General features: G+C 49.6%; 1 protein-coding gene across 4 annotated transcripts in view; it reads right to left on the bottom strand.

Annotated features, from left to right (window-relative positions):
* Window positions 1-14017, bottom strand: part of LOC128405126 (ultra-long-chain fatty acid omega-hydroxylase) — a 34294-nt gene extending 20277 nt beyond the window's left edge. The window contains exons 1-3 of one of the 4 annotated variants that reach the window (XM_053371361.1): window positions 13892-14017; window positions 8979-9201; window positions 620-764 (exon numbers count right to left, since the gene is read on the bottom strand). In XM_053371361.1, coding sequence (XP_053227336.1) covers window positions 620-764; window positions 8979-9201; window positions 13892-13986 — 463 coding nt within the window. In that variant the 5' untranslated portion in view covers window positions 13987-14017. Of the gene's footprint in view, window positions 1-619; window positions 765-5589; window positions 5735-8978; window positions 9202-13456; window positions 13581-13891 lie in introns of those variants that run through there. The other 3 variants (XM_053371360.1, XM_053371362.1, XM_053371363.1) reach the window with 3 other exon arrangements.
* Between the last annotated feature and the right edge of the window lie 2109 nt (window positions 14018-16126).

Here is a 16126-nt window from a genome sequence, read left to right on the forward strand (position 1 = left end):
CTTTCTGCGGTTCTTTAAAATTGTTTTTAATACCTTCTGCATATCCAAATTTACTTAACTTACTCATTTACCGTATTTATCTCCTTTAAATATATACTCTTATATAACTGCAAGTTATTACAATGACCCTGCCAGTGTTTTGATCTGTTTACAATTTATCTGCAAATATTCAACAAACCATTTCCATTCTTTGCTAAAAAGTTTGTTATCTTGATTTCTTATTCTTCCGGTAAGTTTCGCCATTTCTGCATATCCCATCAGTTTTTGTATCCATTCTTCCTTGTGTTCTGGGTGAGTTCCAGCTGAAAAAAAGCCCTGGGGACATCCTATTCCGTAGCCTCCAACGTTTTCCCAATGAAAATAGGGGCGCCCTAAGGAAAAGCGGGACATTTCAGGATCAAATCAGAAACCGGGACGGCTTCTGTAAATCCGGGACTGTCCCTGGAAATTTAAGGGCGCTTGGAGAGTCTGATCCAACAGGATTTTCTTATGTTCTTATGCCCAACATGAGACCTACAGGCAGCCACATGCCACCCTCAAGTCAGCCCGCTGCATGGCTCCAGCTTTGTGCCCTAAGGAACGTCCTCTACACGTGCCCACTTTCTCTGCCACAATCTACCTGATTCCCGGAGCACAGGACCGATGGTCTCTGGATGGAAAAGCCTCAGAATTGGAACCCAGGGACCAAACCACCAGACACAGATCTGCCCGTACTGGGCAGTCAGCTGCGCGGCATCCTGCAGCCCTTCCTCGTTGCTTCGTGCCTAGGACAAGGATTGGGTTAGCAGAGACGCCAGCTCAGCCTGCTCCCCAAGATCTGTGTGAGTAAATAAGCCCACAAAGCTTGCTAGCCTGCAAAGAAACAGTTAGTTAAGAGTCCTGAGGTCGGAGAGCTCCAGCTTGTCGCATTTCGATTGTAGGTACAGTGGGGAGACGGCACACTCCATGCTCTGTCCACCAACCCATTCACTCGCTTGTGTGTAATTCCTCGTCACCAGTGGCTTTCAGGCTACTGACTAATTGCAAGGCCCAAGCCTTCCTGGAATGGAAGCGATATTAACTCTCTCCTTGTGCCAGGGGGAAAGATGGGAGCCCGCAAGAAGAAGCAAGCAGAAAAAGAAGGAAAGACAAAATGCAATATACTAGTCCTCTCCATTCTTAACCTTGGGTCTCCAGATATTAAAAAGGTAAAGGGACCCCTGACCATTAGGTCCAGTCATGACCGACTCTGGGGTTGTGGCGCTCATCTCGCTTTATTGGCCGAGGGAGCTTCTGGGTCATGTGGCCAGCACGACTAAGCCGCTTCTGGAGAACCAGAGCAGTGCACGGAAACGCCGTTTACCTTCCCGCTGGAGTGGTACCTATTTATCTACTTCCACTTTGACGTGCTTTCAAACTGCTAGGTTGGCAGGAGCAGGGACTGAGGAACGGGAGCTCACTCCGTGGCGGGGATTCAAACCACCGACCTTCTGACCGGCAAGTCCTAGGATCTGTGGTTTAACCCACAGCGCCACCCACGTCCGTCTCTCCACCCGTGTCCCTCCAGATATTACTGAACTACAACTCCCGTTATATCTGACAGTAGTTCTACTACTCCTGACCGCTGGCCATGCTGGCTAGGAATGGTAGGAGTTGTAGTCCAACAATGCCTGTGGATCAAAGGTTGAGAAAGGTTGCAGTTATAGAGAGAACTGGTACTGTTCCTATGACAAGTGTGATAGGAACACGAGGAAGCTAAAAAGCTGTGGTGTCTTCTTTAGACGCGCACCTTAGGTAGAAATTGACTAGCTGGCCAGGGGGCATAGCCCAATAGTGAAACGCTTGCTTTGTTTACAAAAGGCCTCTGGCATCTCCAGGAAGCAGGTGTGCCAACTCAGGCTTGTGGGTGCCCGCCGCCACAACGTGGACATGCGATGTCACACACACATGCCTGCACATAGTGCATTTGACATCACACGCACCACGTGCAGACGTGTGTGTGTGATGTTGCATGTCTGCGTGGAGGCGGCTCCTCTTTGCAGCCAGCGAGGCACCCTTTTCCACAAGGAGGGGCACACTCAGAGACCGTGCCTCCATGTCTGAGGCCTTCCCCCCGTCCGAAAAGGGTGCTTCGTTCACTGGCTGCAGAGGTCAGAGCTGAACCGCTTCTCTCTCGGAGAAGAGAGCCGTCGGAGAAGAGAGCCACTGCCGCCTACCGGCTTTTCTCATTGACTTTGTGGGTGCCAAGCCCCCACGATTATATTATTGTGGGTGCCTAAGCACCCACGGCCCCCTGGAGTTGGCTCCTGTGCCAGGTAGGGTTAGGGAAACGCTGGAAAGCTTCTGCAAGTGTTCACAATAATGAGCAACCTTGATCATCTTGGGAGAACGAGATAAGACGCGGATGTGGCGTTGAGAAGGAGGAGGAGGAGTTGTTTGGACTCGATATCCTACCTTTCACTCCCCTTAAGGAGTCTCAAAGCGGCTAACAATCTCCTTTTCCTTCCTCCCCCACAACAAACACTCTGTGAGGTGAGTGAGGCTGAGAGTCTTCAGAGAAGTGTGACTAGCCCAAGGTCACCCAGCAGCTGCATGTGGAGGAGCGGGGAAGCGAACCTGGTTCACCAGATTATGAGTCTGCCGCTCTTAAGACTACCACTTACCAAAAGTGCCTGGACTCCAAACATCTGTTCACTTCTGTGCTTTCCTTCTACATAGGCAGCAAGCAAAGAAGGCCTGCTTCAGGAAAAGCCAGGACCACAAAGGTCATACCCTTGTGGCTCTAGCTGTGTTAGGATTGTGGCCAGAATGGTCATGAGAGGGGGCAGGAAACGCTACCTGTCATGACCTCCATTATTAATGACACCAAAACTAGGGCAACCAGTGTTTCACCAGCGAGGGATTTGGGGAATCCTGCCAGTCAGTGTTAGCCGTTCTCTGATCCATGGCACATCAGTCCCGCTTGGACTACTGCAATGCACTCTACATGGGGCTACCTTTGAAGGTGACTCGGAAACTACAACTAATCCAGAATGCGGCAGCTAGACTGGTGACTGGGAGCGGCCGCCGAGACCATATAACACCGGTCTTGAAAGACCTACATTGGCTCCCAGTACGTTTCCGAGCACAATTCAAAGTGTTGGTGCTGACCTTTAAAGCCCTAAACGGCCTCGGTCCAGTATACCTGAAGGAGCGTCTCCACCCCCATCATTCTGCCCAGACGCTGAGGTCCAGCGCCGAGGGCCTTCTGGCGGTTCCCTCATTGCGAGAAGCAAAGCTAAACCAGGCAGAGGGCCTTCTCGGTAGTGGCGCCCGCCCTGTGGAACGCCCTTCCAGCAGATGTCAAAGCGATAAACAACTACCTGACATTCAGAAGACATCTGAAGGCAGCCCTGTTCAGGGAAGTTTTTAACGTGTGATATTTTACTGTATTTTTGGTTTTTATGGAAGCCGCCCAGAGTGGCTGGGGAGGCCCAGCCAGATGGGCGGGGTATAAATAATAAATTATTATTATTATTATTATTATTATTATTATTATTATTATTATCATCATCATCATCATCATATTCCCCTTCTCTCTCAAGAACGGACGCAGGAACTGCTTAGTTAGAGGCTGCTGCCCCGACTCCTCAATCAAATCAATTGTCTTAGCTTCAGCATCTGAACTGCAACCCACTTCCTAGATGCCTTCATACAAAATGCTGAATTCATTACCTTCTAGCACCCCTGCCTGCGCTTGAAAGGGTCCGCCTTTCACAATCATGGCTCCTTAGGAACTCTCACTGTCATCACCAGGCTTATCTTATTGCTAGATCCATTTCAGCTGGAGTTTAGGACTGGTTTGGACACAGAAACTACTTTGGTCACCCTGTATGATGACTTATGTCAGGAGAGAAACAGGGAAAATGTGTCCCTGTAAGTTCTCCTCAACTTCTAAGCAGCTTTTGAAACCATCAACCATGGTATCGTTCTGGAACAGCTGCCCAAGTTAGGAGGGCAGCGGCACCACTTTGCAGTGGTACCGGTCAGGGTGTAGAGGGCGTAGCAAGGGAGGTGCAGTAGGTGCAGTTCGCCCTGGGTGTCCCCACTGGGGGGGGGGGTTTGACAAAATGGTGAGTGACACTCACCATGGGGCCTGCAACGTGCCCAAGCCACGCGACTTTAAACTATGTCTGTGGGATGTGTATGTGTTCTTGTCATTGTTTGCTATGCTGTTGTGTATTTCTGTGTTTTTCTGTTATACAGTGGTACCTCGGGTTACAAACTTAATTCATTCCAGAGGTCCATTCTTAACCTGAAACCATTCTTAACCTGAGGCACACTTTTGCTAATGGGGCTTCCCGCTGTGCCGCCGCTGTGCGATTTCCGTTCTCATCCTGGGGCAAAGTTCGTAACGCAAGGTACTACTTCCGGGTTAGCAGAGTTTGTAACCCAAAGCGTTTGTAACCCAAAGTGTTTGTAACCCAAAGCGTTTGTAACCCGAAGTGTTTGTAACCCGAAGTGTTTGTAACCCAAAGCGTTTGTAACCCGAGGTACCACTGTACTGTCAACCACCCTGTGATCCTTGAATGAAGGGCAGCACAGAAATTTCATAAATAACAATAATTATTATTCCTCTTGCAGCTAGATAGAATCACTAACACACACCCTATTCATCATAATAAAACCATCCTGAAAATCCACCATCAGAAAATGAAAAAAATACTTGCAGTGTTACATTTATTTTTGTTTGCTTCTTCATTTAAAACATTGCATACTGTCCTTTCATTAGGGTGGTCATGTTACTCAGTTTAAGTCTGGTTTAAAGATAATCAATCCTAAGGAGGAAGGAGTTGTCTATCAATAGTTAGCTACTGGACAGCAGACTGAAAGGGTACACCCAGTTCACCCAGTTAGCCTTTGACAAGACGGCGAGATGCCCTGCATTAAATCAATCATTAACAACTTTGCATCTATATATGCAAATCAGTAAATTTTATATGCAATTTTCTGTCCTTTTTTTTTTTTTTTGCTTGACCCTTCCTCAACAGATTCCTGGGCGGTAATGAAACCCTAAAAACACAATAAAATTGTCGCGTTAAGGATAATACAAGGTGGCCACTAAAAAAGTCCACAAATTAAAATGTCCGAGAAAGCAAAACGCCCTAGTCTAGAAACAAAACAAGAATCGAATGTAGGCACCGGCTGCACTTCTTTAAGTAAGACATGTGCTAATTCATTATTAAATGAGTAAAACAAAGTCTTGCTTTGTTGTAATTCGGAGCACTTCCAGTTGGGAAGGGCGCTTAGAGAAGAGCCTCAGCAGATCTCAGCACGTGGGCAAGCTGGTTTCAATCACAATACTGTATCATGGTTAAAGTTATTGCATCTCTCATCTCAACACTGTTTCCTTCACTCCCAACCTGCCTTCCCCCCAGTCAGTTCAGCGCCTGTGTTGAAACTCTGGTCTGAGGGGGGTGGGGAAGTGAGACCACGTATTTGGCCAAGGTCCACCTTTTGCTATGGAAACTCCATCATTCATGCCTGGGGAAGATGGCCGCTACTGAATGCTGTGGCCTCTTGGGCCTGCGATCGACTCTTGAGTCTTGCCACAATCTACCACCACAGTACCTGAGGCTGTTGCAACTGGCTTGATATAATCAGGATGAACCAAGGAAATGAGCGGTATGAAGGGCCCCATCCACGTCACAAATCCCTGGGAGTAGGTGGCTACCAGCTCGGAGACTTTGGCCAAACCCTCATCACAGGGCAAAACCTGGAAGCAACAGAGGCAGTGAGTGTGGGCACTAGCAGGGACCGCGGTGCCATTGGGACAGGATTCTGGGGGCTAAGTCCGAAGCCCACCGGCCAGCAGAATGAGGAAGAGGGCCACCAAAGGAAATAAGTGACATAGAGAGAGGGACCCATGTGGGGCTGTTGAGTCCAAGGTCCAATCACATCTAATGGCATCACTGTCCAAGTGGCAGGACTGCCAAGAACGAGGCAAAGGCAGCGATGGATGCCGGCCAAGGTTTGCAACAAGAACAAGAGGGAAGAGGCGGCGCTTCATAAAAGGAGCTTGCTGTGGGGCTTGGGCTCTGGCCGCCTGCCATCAGCAGGCATCTCAAGGTCTGGCAAAGGCCCCGTTCATCTCAGTGGGATGGGCACCGATGTTCCCACTGGCTGTGCAGGTGACCATACATACAGCAGCTGGTAGGCAGCAATGAGTCCCAAAGCCAGAAGCTTTCTCAGAATTCCAGAGTGGTGCTTCATATTCACTAGAGATGCTAAAGAGACAAGAGCATTGGTTAAGGAGGCATATACTGCCACCCAGTGCTTTTCTTCTAGATAAAGTGGGGCTGGCACTGTGTACCCTTGTTTACCCTCAGAGAAAAGCGCTGTTGCCACCCATCCCTAAGCTCTGGGGGCGGGGGAAGGATGGGGGAATGAGGAGCGGCAGAGCAAGCCAACTGGGCACCTGGGGCGGCGTGTGTGCCCTGCATCCAGAGGCGGGGCCAGCTGCGGCAAGATGCTCTGTCGGTGTGATGGCCTGGGATTCGGACTCGGAGGCTGAACCTGAGGAATCCCAGCCTGCACAGGATTCCTCGCCTCCAGAACCAGTTGAGCCGGGGCTGGGGCTTGAGCCTGAAGGGTCCTCACCTGTGCTGGATCCTCAGGTGCAGGCACCAGCTGAGTCTGCTCTGCCTCCTGTGGGGATGGAGGACCCATTGCCTGCAGGTGCTCCACTCTCAGTCCCGTCAGGGGAGGCTGAGGTTGCTTCTGGGCCCGGTAACCCTCCAGCCTCTCCTGAGCTGCAGAGGCTCAGGGCAGAGAGGCGGAAGGAGCTAAGTTCCCGCAGGAGGAGTGCTCGCCTCCAGGCCAGGAGAGGTGAGTCACCTGTGGTCCGGGGCCGCCCTATGCCTCAGGGCAGATAAAAGCCAGCCAGCCCCAGTCCCAAGTTGTGGGAACAACATTGTTGGTAGCCAGTTCCTGCCTGCACCCTGTCCTGCTGGAGCTCCTGACCTCACCCAACTCCCTGCCTTGGACCCAGCTTCATCTGCCTCCATACTGCACCCTCGACCTCGGACTGGACTTGGACCTCGCCTCACGGTTAACCCACGGGACCAGCACAGTGGGGCCTCCGAGGTGTCTGCCTGCCTCCTCCCACTCAGCTGCCCTACAGCTGAGGGGGGGGGGGGCGGCGGGTGGACCGTTTGGGACAGCGTGGAGCCTGTGGGTGCCCAAGCCATTAAGTCACTCCCAGGAGAGATGCGTGGCTTGGGGGCACTGCAGGCCCCGTGGTGAGTGCCGCCCGCCATTTTGCCACCCCCTCAGTGGTGACACCCGGGGTGGACCGCCCCCACTGCCCCCCTTCTTCCGCCCCTAGGAATGAGGATGACGAGTGCATAGGGGTTGATTGGGTGGGGCAAAGGGCCCAAGCCTATGAACCTCTGGGGGATAATTTGAGAGAGATACCCATGTCAACAGCCAGGAACAAAGGTAAGCAAATGAGGATTTATCCTCACTCAGTGACTGAGTGCTCTTTTTTTTCGCCCCACAGCTTTCACCACAAAAGGATGACACAAAAGCATGACAAAAGGATATGGAGGTTATCCACAGGTTGCCATCAGCTCTGATTCAGTGGTAAACAGTGTTTTTTTGCAGGGAAACTCCAGAATTAGAGAGAGAGAGAGAGAGCGCACTTGGACACGGAGCTTTAAAGTGCAGACTGTGACTGGAAAGTGTGAATAAAACCCGAGATAGCCTTGTCATGTCCCTGCCATGGGCACTGCTCTACCCCAAAATCGTCTCTGGGTTCATGCCCAGTCCCATCTTGGCAACTATGCTCCAGGGAAGCCTGGCTTGCTCATTAACAGCTCAGCAAAGACCTCAGCAGCTCCTGCCAAGAGGCTGGCCTCCTGAGAGACGTGTCACCAGGCCCAGGGCTCACAGTGTGCCTTGAAACAGTCCTGAGAGCGAGGGACGGTGAGGGGGAGAAACAAAGAGGGAGAAAACAGAGGAAGCGCTGTGAAGTTTTGGGGAAAGAAGAGCAAGGAGCCCGCTAGGCAGGGAGCTGAGTGCACGTTTCTGGAGCCTTTAATTTCTCTCCACCCCCACCCCCACCCCAATTAAGGTGACCAGGTCTTGCTGCTATTGCATTCTGAAGGGAGTTGCTGGCAGCAGAAACCTCTGCCTGACTTCTACACAGCTCTGCCATTTCTGTGGCTGGGAGCAATCTGCTGGGAGGACGAGCCAAACTGTGGCAGAGCAGAGCTGGGTTCAAATAACCTGCAAGGAGAAAACGCAAGGAAGAGGAAGACAGGACCGTGGTTGGGGATGCGGCAACATTTGAGCAAGCTGGGAGTGGAAGTTGTTTGTGAGAACAAAAGACCCATTCAATCTGTCCCTGTACCCCTTGTGGCAAGCAAGATCTATTTTCTGAAACAAATTTTTCTCCCTTCCTCACATTCCAGCTAGAGCGCGTTCCCAATCTGAATACATATGCCGTTTGGGCTGGCTCTCTCCTCATTTCTGCCTCCCGTTTACAGTGGTACCTCAGGTTAAGTATTTAATTCGTTCCGGAGGTCGGTTCTTAACCTGAAACTGTTCTTAACCTGAAGCCCCACTTAGCTAATGGGGCCTCCTGCTGCTGCCGCGTGCCGGAGCCCGATTTCTGTTCTTATCCTGAAGCAAAGTTCTTAACCTGAAGCACTATTTCTGGGTTAGCGGAGTCTGTAACCTGAAGTGTATGTAACCTGAAGTGTATGTAACCTGAGGTACCACTGTATAACAATGAATGGATGGATGGATGGTGTCTCAGACTGAAAGACATTCTTAGAATGTCACAACCAGCCCTCCCTGCAGTTCTGAATTTAGGCAAGCCTTGCGAGCCATCGGCACCCAGATATGGCGGTCTTCATCCCTCGCCCACCAGTGCCCCCTCCTTTCCCTCCCCTCAGCCAAGCTGGAGACCTCCCTCCTTGACCAAGCCGAGCCGCAGCTCCAGAGGCCACACTTACCAGGTTGAGGTGCCCTAGGAGCCAGTTGCGACGCGGGGGCTCTGGGAAGCAACGCAATCTCTGGCAGTTAACGTAAAAGCGGTGGCACATGCCAAAGGCGTCTGTAAGTGAACGGAAGAGCAAAGCCAGCAGCAAAAGCCAGAGGCTGGAGACAGCCATGGTCCGGAACAGGGTCTTCTCGAGAGCCAGTTTCTCCAGGATCCAGTCAGTGAAGGGCAACATTCTGGAAGAGGGAGGCAAGGAGGAGAGGGAGGCAGGAGAGACACAGTGTGCTCAGTGGGAGAGGGAGGCTGAGAGAAAGAATTTAAGCAAGCCTCCGCCACCCCCAGAATCGGTCACATTGGACTCTCTCCCTTCACATTGGCTCCCCCCCCAAACCCGCTACACCCTGCCAGACCAGTGCACATTGAAACTGGAGTAGGCGCCCTTTGGTGATGGGCCAAAAAACAAGAAAATTCCACCTTCAGACAGACTCACTTTCCAATTTCCCTCACGGTGCTGGCAGCCCTGCAACTCCCCAAACAGTGGGCAGAATGAGATTCCAATTAGTCATGTGTATCCACCCTCCACTGTCCCTGGAACACTTTTATTCATTCACTTAAGTTGTCTTGGCGGTTGTGATCAGGGCCAGGAGACCGGCTGGAGGGGGGCTACTTTCCCTTCCACCTTTTTTTTTTACCTCACTCCAATTCACTTCCATGGGAAAGATAACAGTGCTAACATATTTTCTTCCGAGGGGGGGGGGAATACCTAGGGGCAATTTTGAGTGCAAAAATAGCACAATGGGATATGGTGAAGCTGCTTAGGACCGCAATACTTCAAGGACCACCTCTTTCCATATGAACCTACCCGCACCCTGAGATCATCCTCTGAGGCCCTCCTTTGTGTGCCTCCTCCTCGAGAGGTGCGGAGGGTGGCAACATGAGAACAGGGCCTTTTCTGCAGTGGCTCCCCGTCTGTGGAATGCTCTCCCCAGGGAGGTTCGCCTAGCACCTTCATTAGACTCCTTTAGGCGCCAGGCAAAACGTTCCTTTTTAACCAGGCCTTTGGTTGATCTGATTTACATCCTATGCCCTTTTAAAATGTAGGGTTTTTTGGGGGGGGGCTATTGGGTTGTTGTTTCTATTTTTATTAGGTATTTTGTGGTTTCTTATCTTGATTTTATTCTGTGAACCGCCCTGAGACCCCCAGGTATAGGGCGGTATATAAACTCAATAAATTAATAATAGTAATAATTTCCTCTGCTGCTTCTCCACTCAAACTCAAGTCTCCTCCAGAGTCTGGCAGAAAGATAACCAATTTGGACCCAAAACAAACATCGACGCAAAGCAGCTTCTTTACGTCTGGGAATATGCTTGCTGCCTTGACCAATTGCTCGCCTCTCATTTATCACCATTCAAAAAGCAGAAAACCTGCCGTGAGAATGAAGGGTGACTTTGTGACGTCACAGGAGGCAGCCAATCAGAGAGCTCTGTTCTGCAGGCTGGCTTCCGTCACTGTTAAGACCCAGCTTGCAACCAAAGTGGATGTTGGGGTGAATAAGAGGGATCCCACAACCCGCTGCCCCGGGCAAGTCCTGTATGTAGAGATTGCCTCTGATTCCCCAGACAGAAACTGGGAGCATGGGAGCGGATGCTGCTTGGGGTGACTCAGAAAGAGCCCTAGTGTTGCCATAGCCTAGTTTCTCAAACCTGGGCTGCCTAATCCACTAATTGCTTTCAGTTTGCACAGTAGGGCAAGGTGCAGCAGAAAAGATTGCCTGCTTGCACAAACTTTTGAAAAAGTGCTCTCCCTCATCTGCTCTTCCTTCCTTCCTTCTGAGAACACGAGACCCTAGTGGATCCTTGTCTCCCACTTCTGCAGCTCAAACAGTGCAGGACTTCACGTAACGCTCTGCAGTTACGTGAGAGTAGAAATTACAAGTGCGAGAAAGAGGTTATTGTTTTTCCCCTAAACCCTAGAAGCCTTGGCAGCTGTGTGCTAGAAACACAACACTCATCTTTAGCAAGTAAAGTTTCAGGTGACATAACCAGTTATACTGAATGCATTTGGGGGGGGGGGATTGTGGTGGCGGGAAAGGTAAAGGACCCCTGGATGGTTAAGTCCAGTCCAAGGCGACTATGGGGTTGCGGCGCTCATCTCGCTTTGAGGCTGAGGGAGCCGGCGTTTGTCCACAGACAGCTTTCCGGGTCATGTGGCCAGCAGGACTAAACCGCTTCTGGCGCAACAGAACACCGTGACAGAAACCAGAGCGCATGAAAATGCCATTTACCTTACCGCCACAGCGGTACCTATTTATTTACTTGCACTGGTGTGCTTTCAAACTGCTAGGTAAGCAGGAGCTGGGACAGAGCAATAGGAGCTCACCCCGTTGTGTGGATTCGAACCGCCAGCCTTCCAATCGGCAAGCCCAAGAGGCTCAGTGGTTTAGACAACAGCGCCACCCGCATCCCCTGTGGTGGCAAGCCCCACCCATTACAATTAGGCACATTCTTTCCATAGGGCTTAAAGACAACAGTCTGCAATCCAAATACTGCTGTGAAGAAGAGGAACACCAGAATGCTTGCATTCATGACTGCTATGAATGGTCCATATGGGCATCTTGAGTGTTACATAGACCACGATTCCCCCCCCCCCCCAATTTGGACCCATTGTTCTCTTTCTTTCCCTCCCTTCTTCGCTTTGGTATTCCTTTTTTTTTTTTTTTTTGAGAAGGTTGCAAATTCCAAGACAGTGTCCTGGGAGACTGAGATATCCTCCCACTTTTATTTTCCTTTTAAAAGAAATGTTGCCATTTCTGATGGCAGATTGGTGCCCATTTGTTCTTTTAATATAGCGAGAACAAACACAGAGACTGTACTTTTTGCATTTCGTTATCACTTGGTTCCCCCCTCACCCATCCACATCCCAAAGTATGCACGTATAGGGATTAAGTGAAGATGATGCCGTCTCTAGTCTGCCAAAGTTCATACATTCTGCCAGAGTCAGTGTGTTGGTCTTCCTCACTGCACTTCCTAGGTCAGGGTCCATGTTTTTAGAGCATTAGCCCTTTGACAGGAAGACATGGCCAGACTGCGTCCACTAGAAAAGTGTTGGGAAACTAAGGCAGCCAACTTTCTGTGCCACAAGCACAGCTTGGTTTTTCTAGGTGCCGAAATTCCAACAGATCAGAACAGACTATTTATGTACGTGACCACTGCTTCTCGGATGTAACTAGCAGGGTCGGATTTAGGTTTGATGAGGCCCTAAGCTGCTGAAGGTACTGGGGTCCTTTATATGTCCAGCTGTCCTTTGTCAACAACAATTTGTTGCTGTTTTTTGTGTTGAATATATGCTATATGGTAATTTATGGACCTAATAGGTCCATACACAACACAAAACACTGTTGCTGTATGTAGGTTTTATTTTATTTGTTTTTATCTTATATTTTGGAAATGTACATCCAGGTATTTTTTCTTTAATTTTTTTTGGGGCCCCCAAGAGAGTGGGGCCCTAAGCTATAGCTTGTTTAGCTTATACATAATCTGGCACTGGTTACTAGCCCAGAGATGGAAAGAAGACGGAATCCCTACCAGGGAAGAGTGGCAGATTAAGTTGATGGACTATGCCAAAATGGCAAAAATGACCGGAAGAATCAGAAATCAGGAAGAAAGACCAAAATTTTAATAAGGAATGGGGAAAAGATGTAATTTACCCTTAAAACCATTGTAAACAATTAAAGTTATTAGTAGGATTAGAATAAACACTTGTGATTTAATGTTGAACTAATGGAGATTTAATAGATTTGGATTGATAGACAAGATGCAGGAGGAAAAGGTCAATATAAGGATCCACAAAGGGGAGAAGGGGAGTCCAGGAGATTCTTCGGAATTGATAACTGTTTGTAAATTTCAAAATTTGAAAAAAATAATAATTATAAAATAAAATAAGGGCAGCTTGGTTTGTCAACATTTAGCAGAGGGCCTCCTTGGTAGTGGCGTCCGCCCTGTGGAACACCCTCCCATCAGATGTCAAGGAAAGAAACAACTTATCTGACTTTTAGAAGACATCTGAAGGCAGCCCTGTTTAGGGAAGTTTTTAATGTTTGATGTTTTATCGTATTTTTAATGTTCTGTTGGGAGCCGCCCAGAGTGGCTGGGGAAACCCAGCTAGACGGGTGGGTATGAAATAATAATAATAATTGTTGTTGTTAAAAGGTAGGGTACTTTTTGGGGAAAATCATGGGTAAATATACCCCCAAAAGAGGACATTACGGGAGGCATGCTTTGGTTGGGGGGCAGGTTTCCGCTGGGGGGGGGAGCCTCAGTTAATTGAGTACTTTCAACGCTTTTCAATATTTTTTGTTGATCTAGGGGAGGCAGCTGAACCCCTTGGCTACGCCCATGGGGGCGCGCGTCTGTGCCCTTTTTGCAATATTTATTTCCCCTTGATTGCATGCTTACACGATTTATCTCCCCTTTCCTTCCTAACACACAAACCTGCAAGGCACTCCGCGTTACGCACAGGAGGAAACCCAGCAACCGACCGAGCCAGCGCCTCCCGATCCCCCTTCCCCTTCCCCTGCGGGGGTCTCTGCGCTCCGCTCCGCTTTGCTCGGGGCCACTTTCCCGACGTTGCTTTGGCAGGTAGCCAGCCGTGCCAGGAATGCAGCCAAGCAGGTGCGGAGGGGTGGGGAGCCAGGGAGGGAGGCGGCGCTTCGGCGGGATCTGGGCTGCCCAGGAGCCCACAGCATCACCTCTCCACCCCGGAGAGGATGCCCTTTGGACTGCTGCAAGCTTGGCTGCCAAAGCCAGAAAACGTGTCTCGTCGGAATGGCTGGAGAGCCGCGAGGAACGCGGACGGCAGCTCAGCGGGGGCGAAGCATCTCCTCTCTCCAAAGAGTCCCCCTGCAGCGCGCGGCTTCCCTTCCTTACCTGGCCTCGCGCGTGCGCTCCCCTTCCCCTTTTCTACTCCGTCTCTTTCTGTGCTGTGCCGCAGGTGAGAAGCGAGCCGGGAGCCACCTGAGCATGCTCAGAAGGCGACCATCTCCGCCTTCCCTCTTCCCGCCCCTCCAGGCGGGGCAAAGATGAGGCGCTTCTGCCCCCGTGCGGCCTTGCCCATCTCCAGGCTCACCCACACTCCCCTTTGCCCCGCATTTCTTTCTGGTGTTGTAAGAATTCTAAGGTGTCAAATATAGAATGAATATTCATAAATGCGCACATATCTAAATATGTAAACCAAGTGTCTGAAATTGTACAGGAGAGCAATCCTGAAGCCATTTTGATTCTCCCAATGACCTCCAATATTCCTCTGCAGTAAGGGAGGCAAATGGGGAAAGCCTTCTCTGAGGAAAAGCCCCAGCAGATCACACACAGCCCTCTAGTGGGGAAATAGGAAAACCAAAGGAAATTCCGGCTCCCATGCAACCAACCCTTCTCTTGACATTGCAAAGAAATCCCGTGTACCCTAACATAACAAAAAAGGATCAAGATAAAACAACACAGACTTGTTGGAAGCTAACGTTAAATAATCGCAAACTTGCCTTCACAATACTTCTCACAAATAGAGGTCACCCATCATATGCTCAAAGAAAAGTAAATATTCCCCAAAAAATCGGAATAGTCACCAGGGGCCTCGTGACAGCAGAAAATATCATCAAGGTAAAATTCCTCCCTCATGATACGGCCCAAAATAGGGCTATAGTGACTTTTAAGGACAGGCTCTCAACTAAACAGACCCTTTCAAATACAGACAATTTCCTGAGGGCTGGCTTGCTTGTGCACCATTTCTTCGAAAACATCGAAGACCCTTTACCACTTCTAGGAGCACATAGGCCAGCCAGACCAAAAACCAAAACCAGCACTGCAGAACAGCCAGACCAAAAACCAAAACCAGCACTGCAGAATCCTTCCCATCGTCTTTTCGCTTACAAATCCTGTCTTAAGGATGTACAGTGGTACCTCGGGTTACATACACTTCATGTTACATACGCTTCAGGTTACAGACGCTTCAGGTTACAGACTCCACTAACCCAGAAATATTACCTCAGGTTAAGAACTTTGCTTTAGGATGAGAACAGAAATGGTGCTCTGGCGGCACGGCAGCAGCAGGAGGCCCCATTAGCTAAAGTGGTGCTTCAGGTTAAGAAGTTTCAGGTTAAGAACAGACCTCTGGAACGAATTAAGTACTTAACCCAAGGTACCACTGTATTTGTGTATGAATAGGGTGAGCCTGTGACCTGGATTCAGGAACTATTTACCATCGCAAAAGAATGGCCAGGCTGCCCAGGTAATGCAGCCAGCGACCATTATCAGGTATCCTGGCAGACAGGATTTCTGCTGAAGACCTGCCTCCTATGATGTATGTATGATGATTTTGGGGTGGTCTTTGACTAAGGGGGTTGCACAATGTCAAAAGTCTTTAAAGGTTCCTGCACACTTTTGTTCAGGGTCTCTACCTCCTTGGAAGGAGGGAAAGGAACTCTGTTGCAACAGAAAAATAATTATCTCCCTTGCTTTCTGCTGGATCCTGGAGCCCTCCTTTCTGCTGGATCCCTCCTCCTCTGAGCGATCATGGACTTAGGGGACTCAGAGTCCCATGGGGAGTTGGGCAGCAAAAGCCCTTTAAGTATTTGAAGGTGGATATCAGCTCTCCTCTCAGTTTCCTCTTTTCTAGTCTAAACATACCCAACTCCCTCAACCATTTCTTATAAGGCTTGGTTTCTAGACCCTTTCTCCCCTGGGTCCTCCTCCGCTGCACACATTTCAGCTTGCTAATATCCTTCTTAAATTGTGATGCCCAAAACTGGACACAGCACTCCAGGTATTTTTGTCCAATCAAGTCAGAATCGAGTGGTACTATTACTTCCCTTGATCTGGACACTATACTTCGGTTGATGCAGCCTAGAATAACATTTACAATTTTCCTGCTGCATCACACTATTGACTCATGTTAAACTTGCAGCCTACTAAGACCCCTGTATCCATTCCACATATACTGCTGACAAGCCAGGCATCCCCTTACATTTATCCCTTACAAGCCAGGCAGAACCTTACATTTATCCCTTTAGTACCCCCTTCCTCATTTTCCTCTTGCCCACAGCATGAGGGTAGGGTCATACCTCATGTTACGTCTGCTTCATGTTACGTTCTTTCAGGTTATGTCCTGTG

Source organism: Podarcis raffonei, chromosome 17 (genome assembly GCF_027172205.1).
Source record: "Podarcis raffonei isolate rPodRaf1 chromosome 17, rPodRaf1.pri, whole genome shotgun sequence".
Taxonomy (NCBI): Eukaryota; Metazoa; Chordata; class Lepidosauria; order Squamata; family Lacertidae; genus Podarcis; species Podarcis raffonei.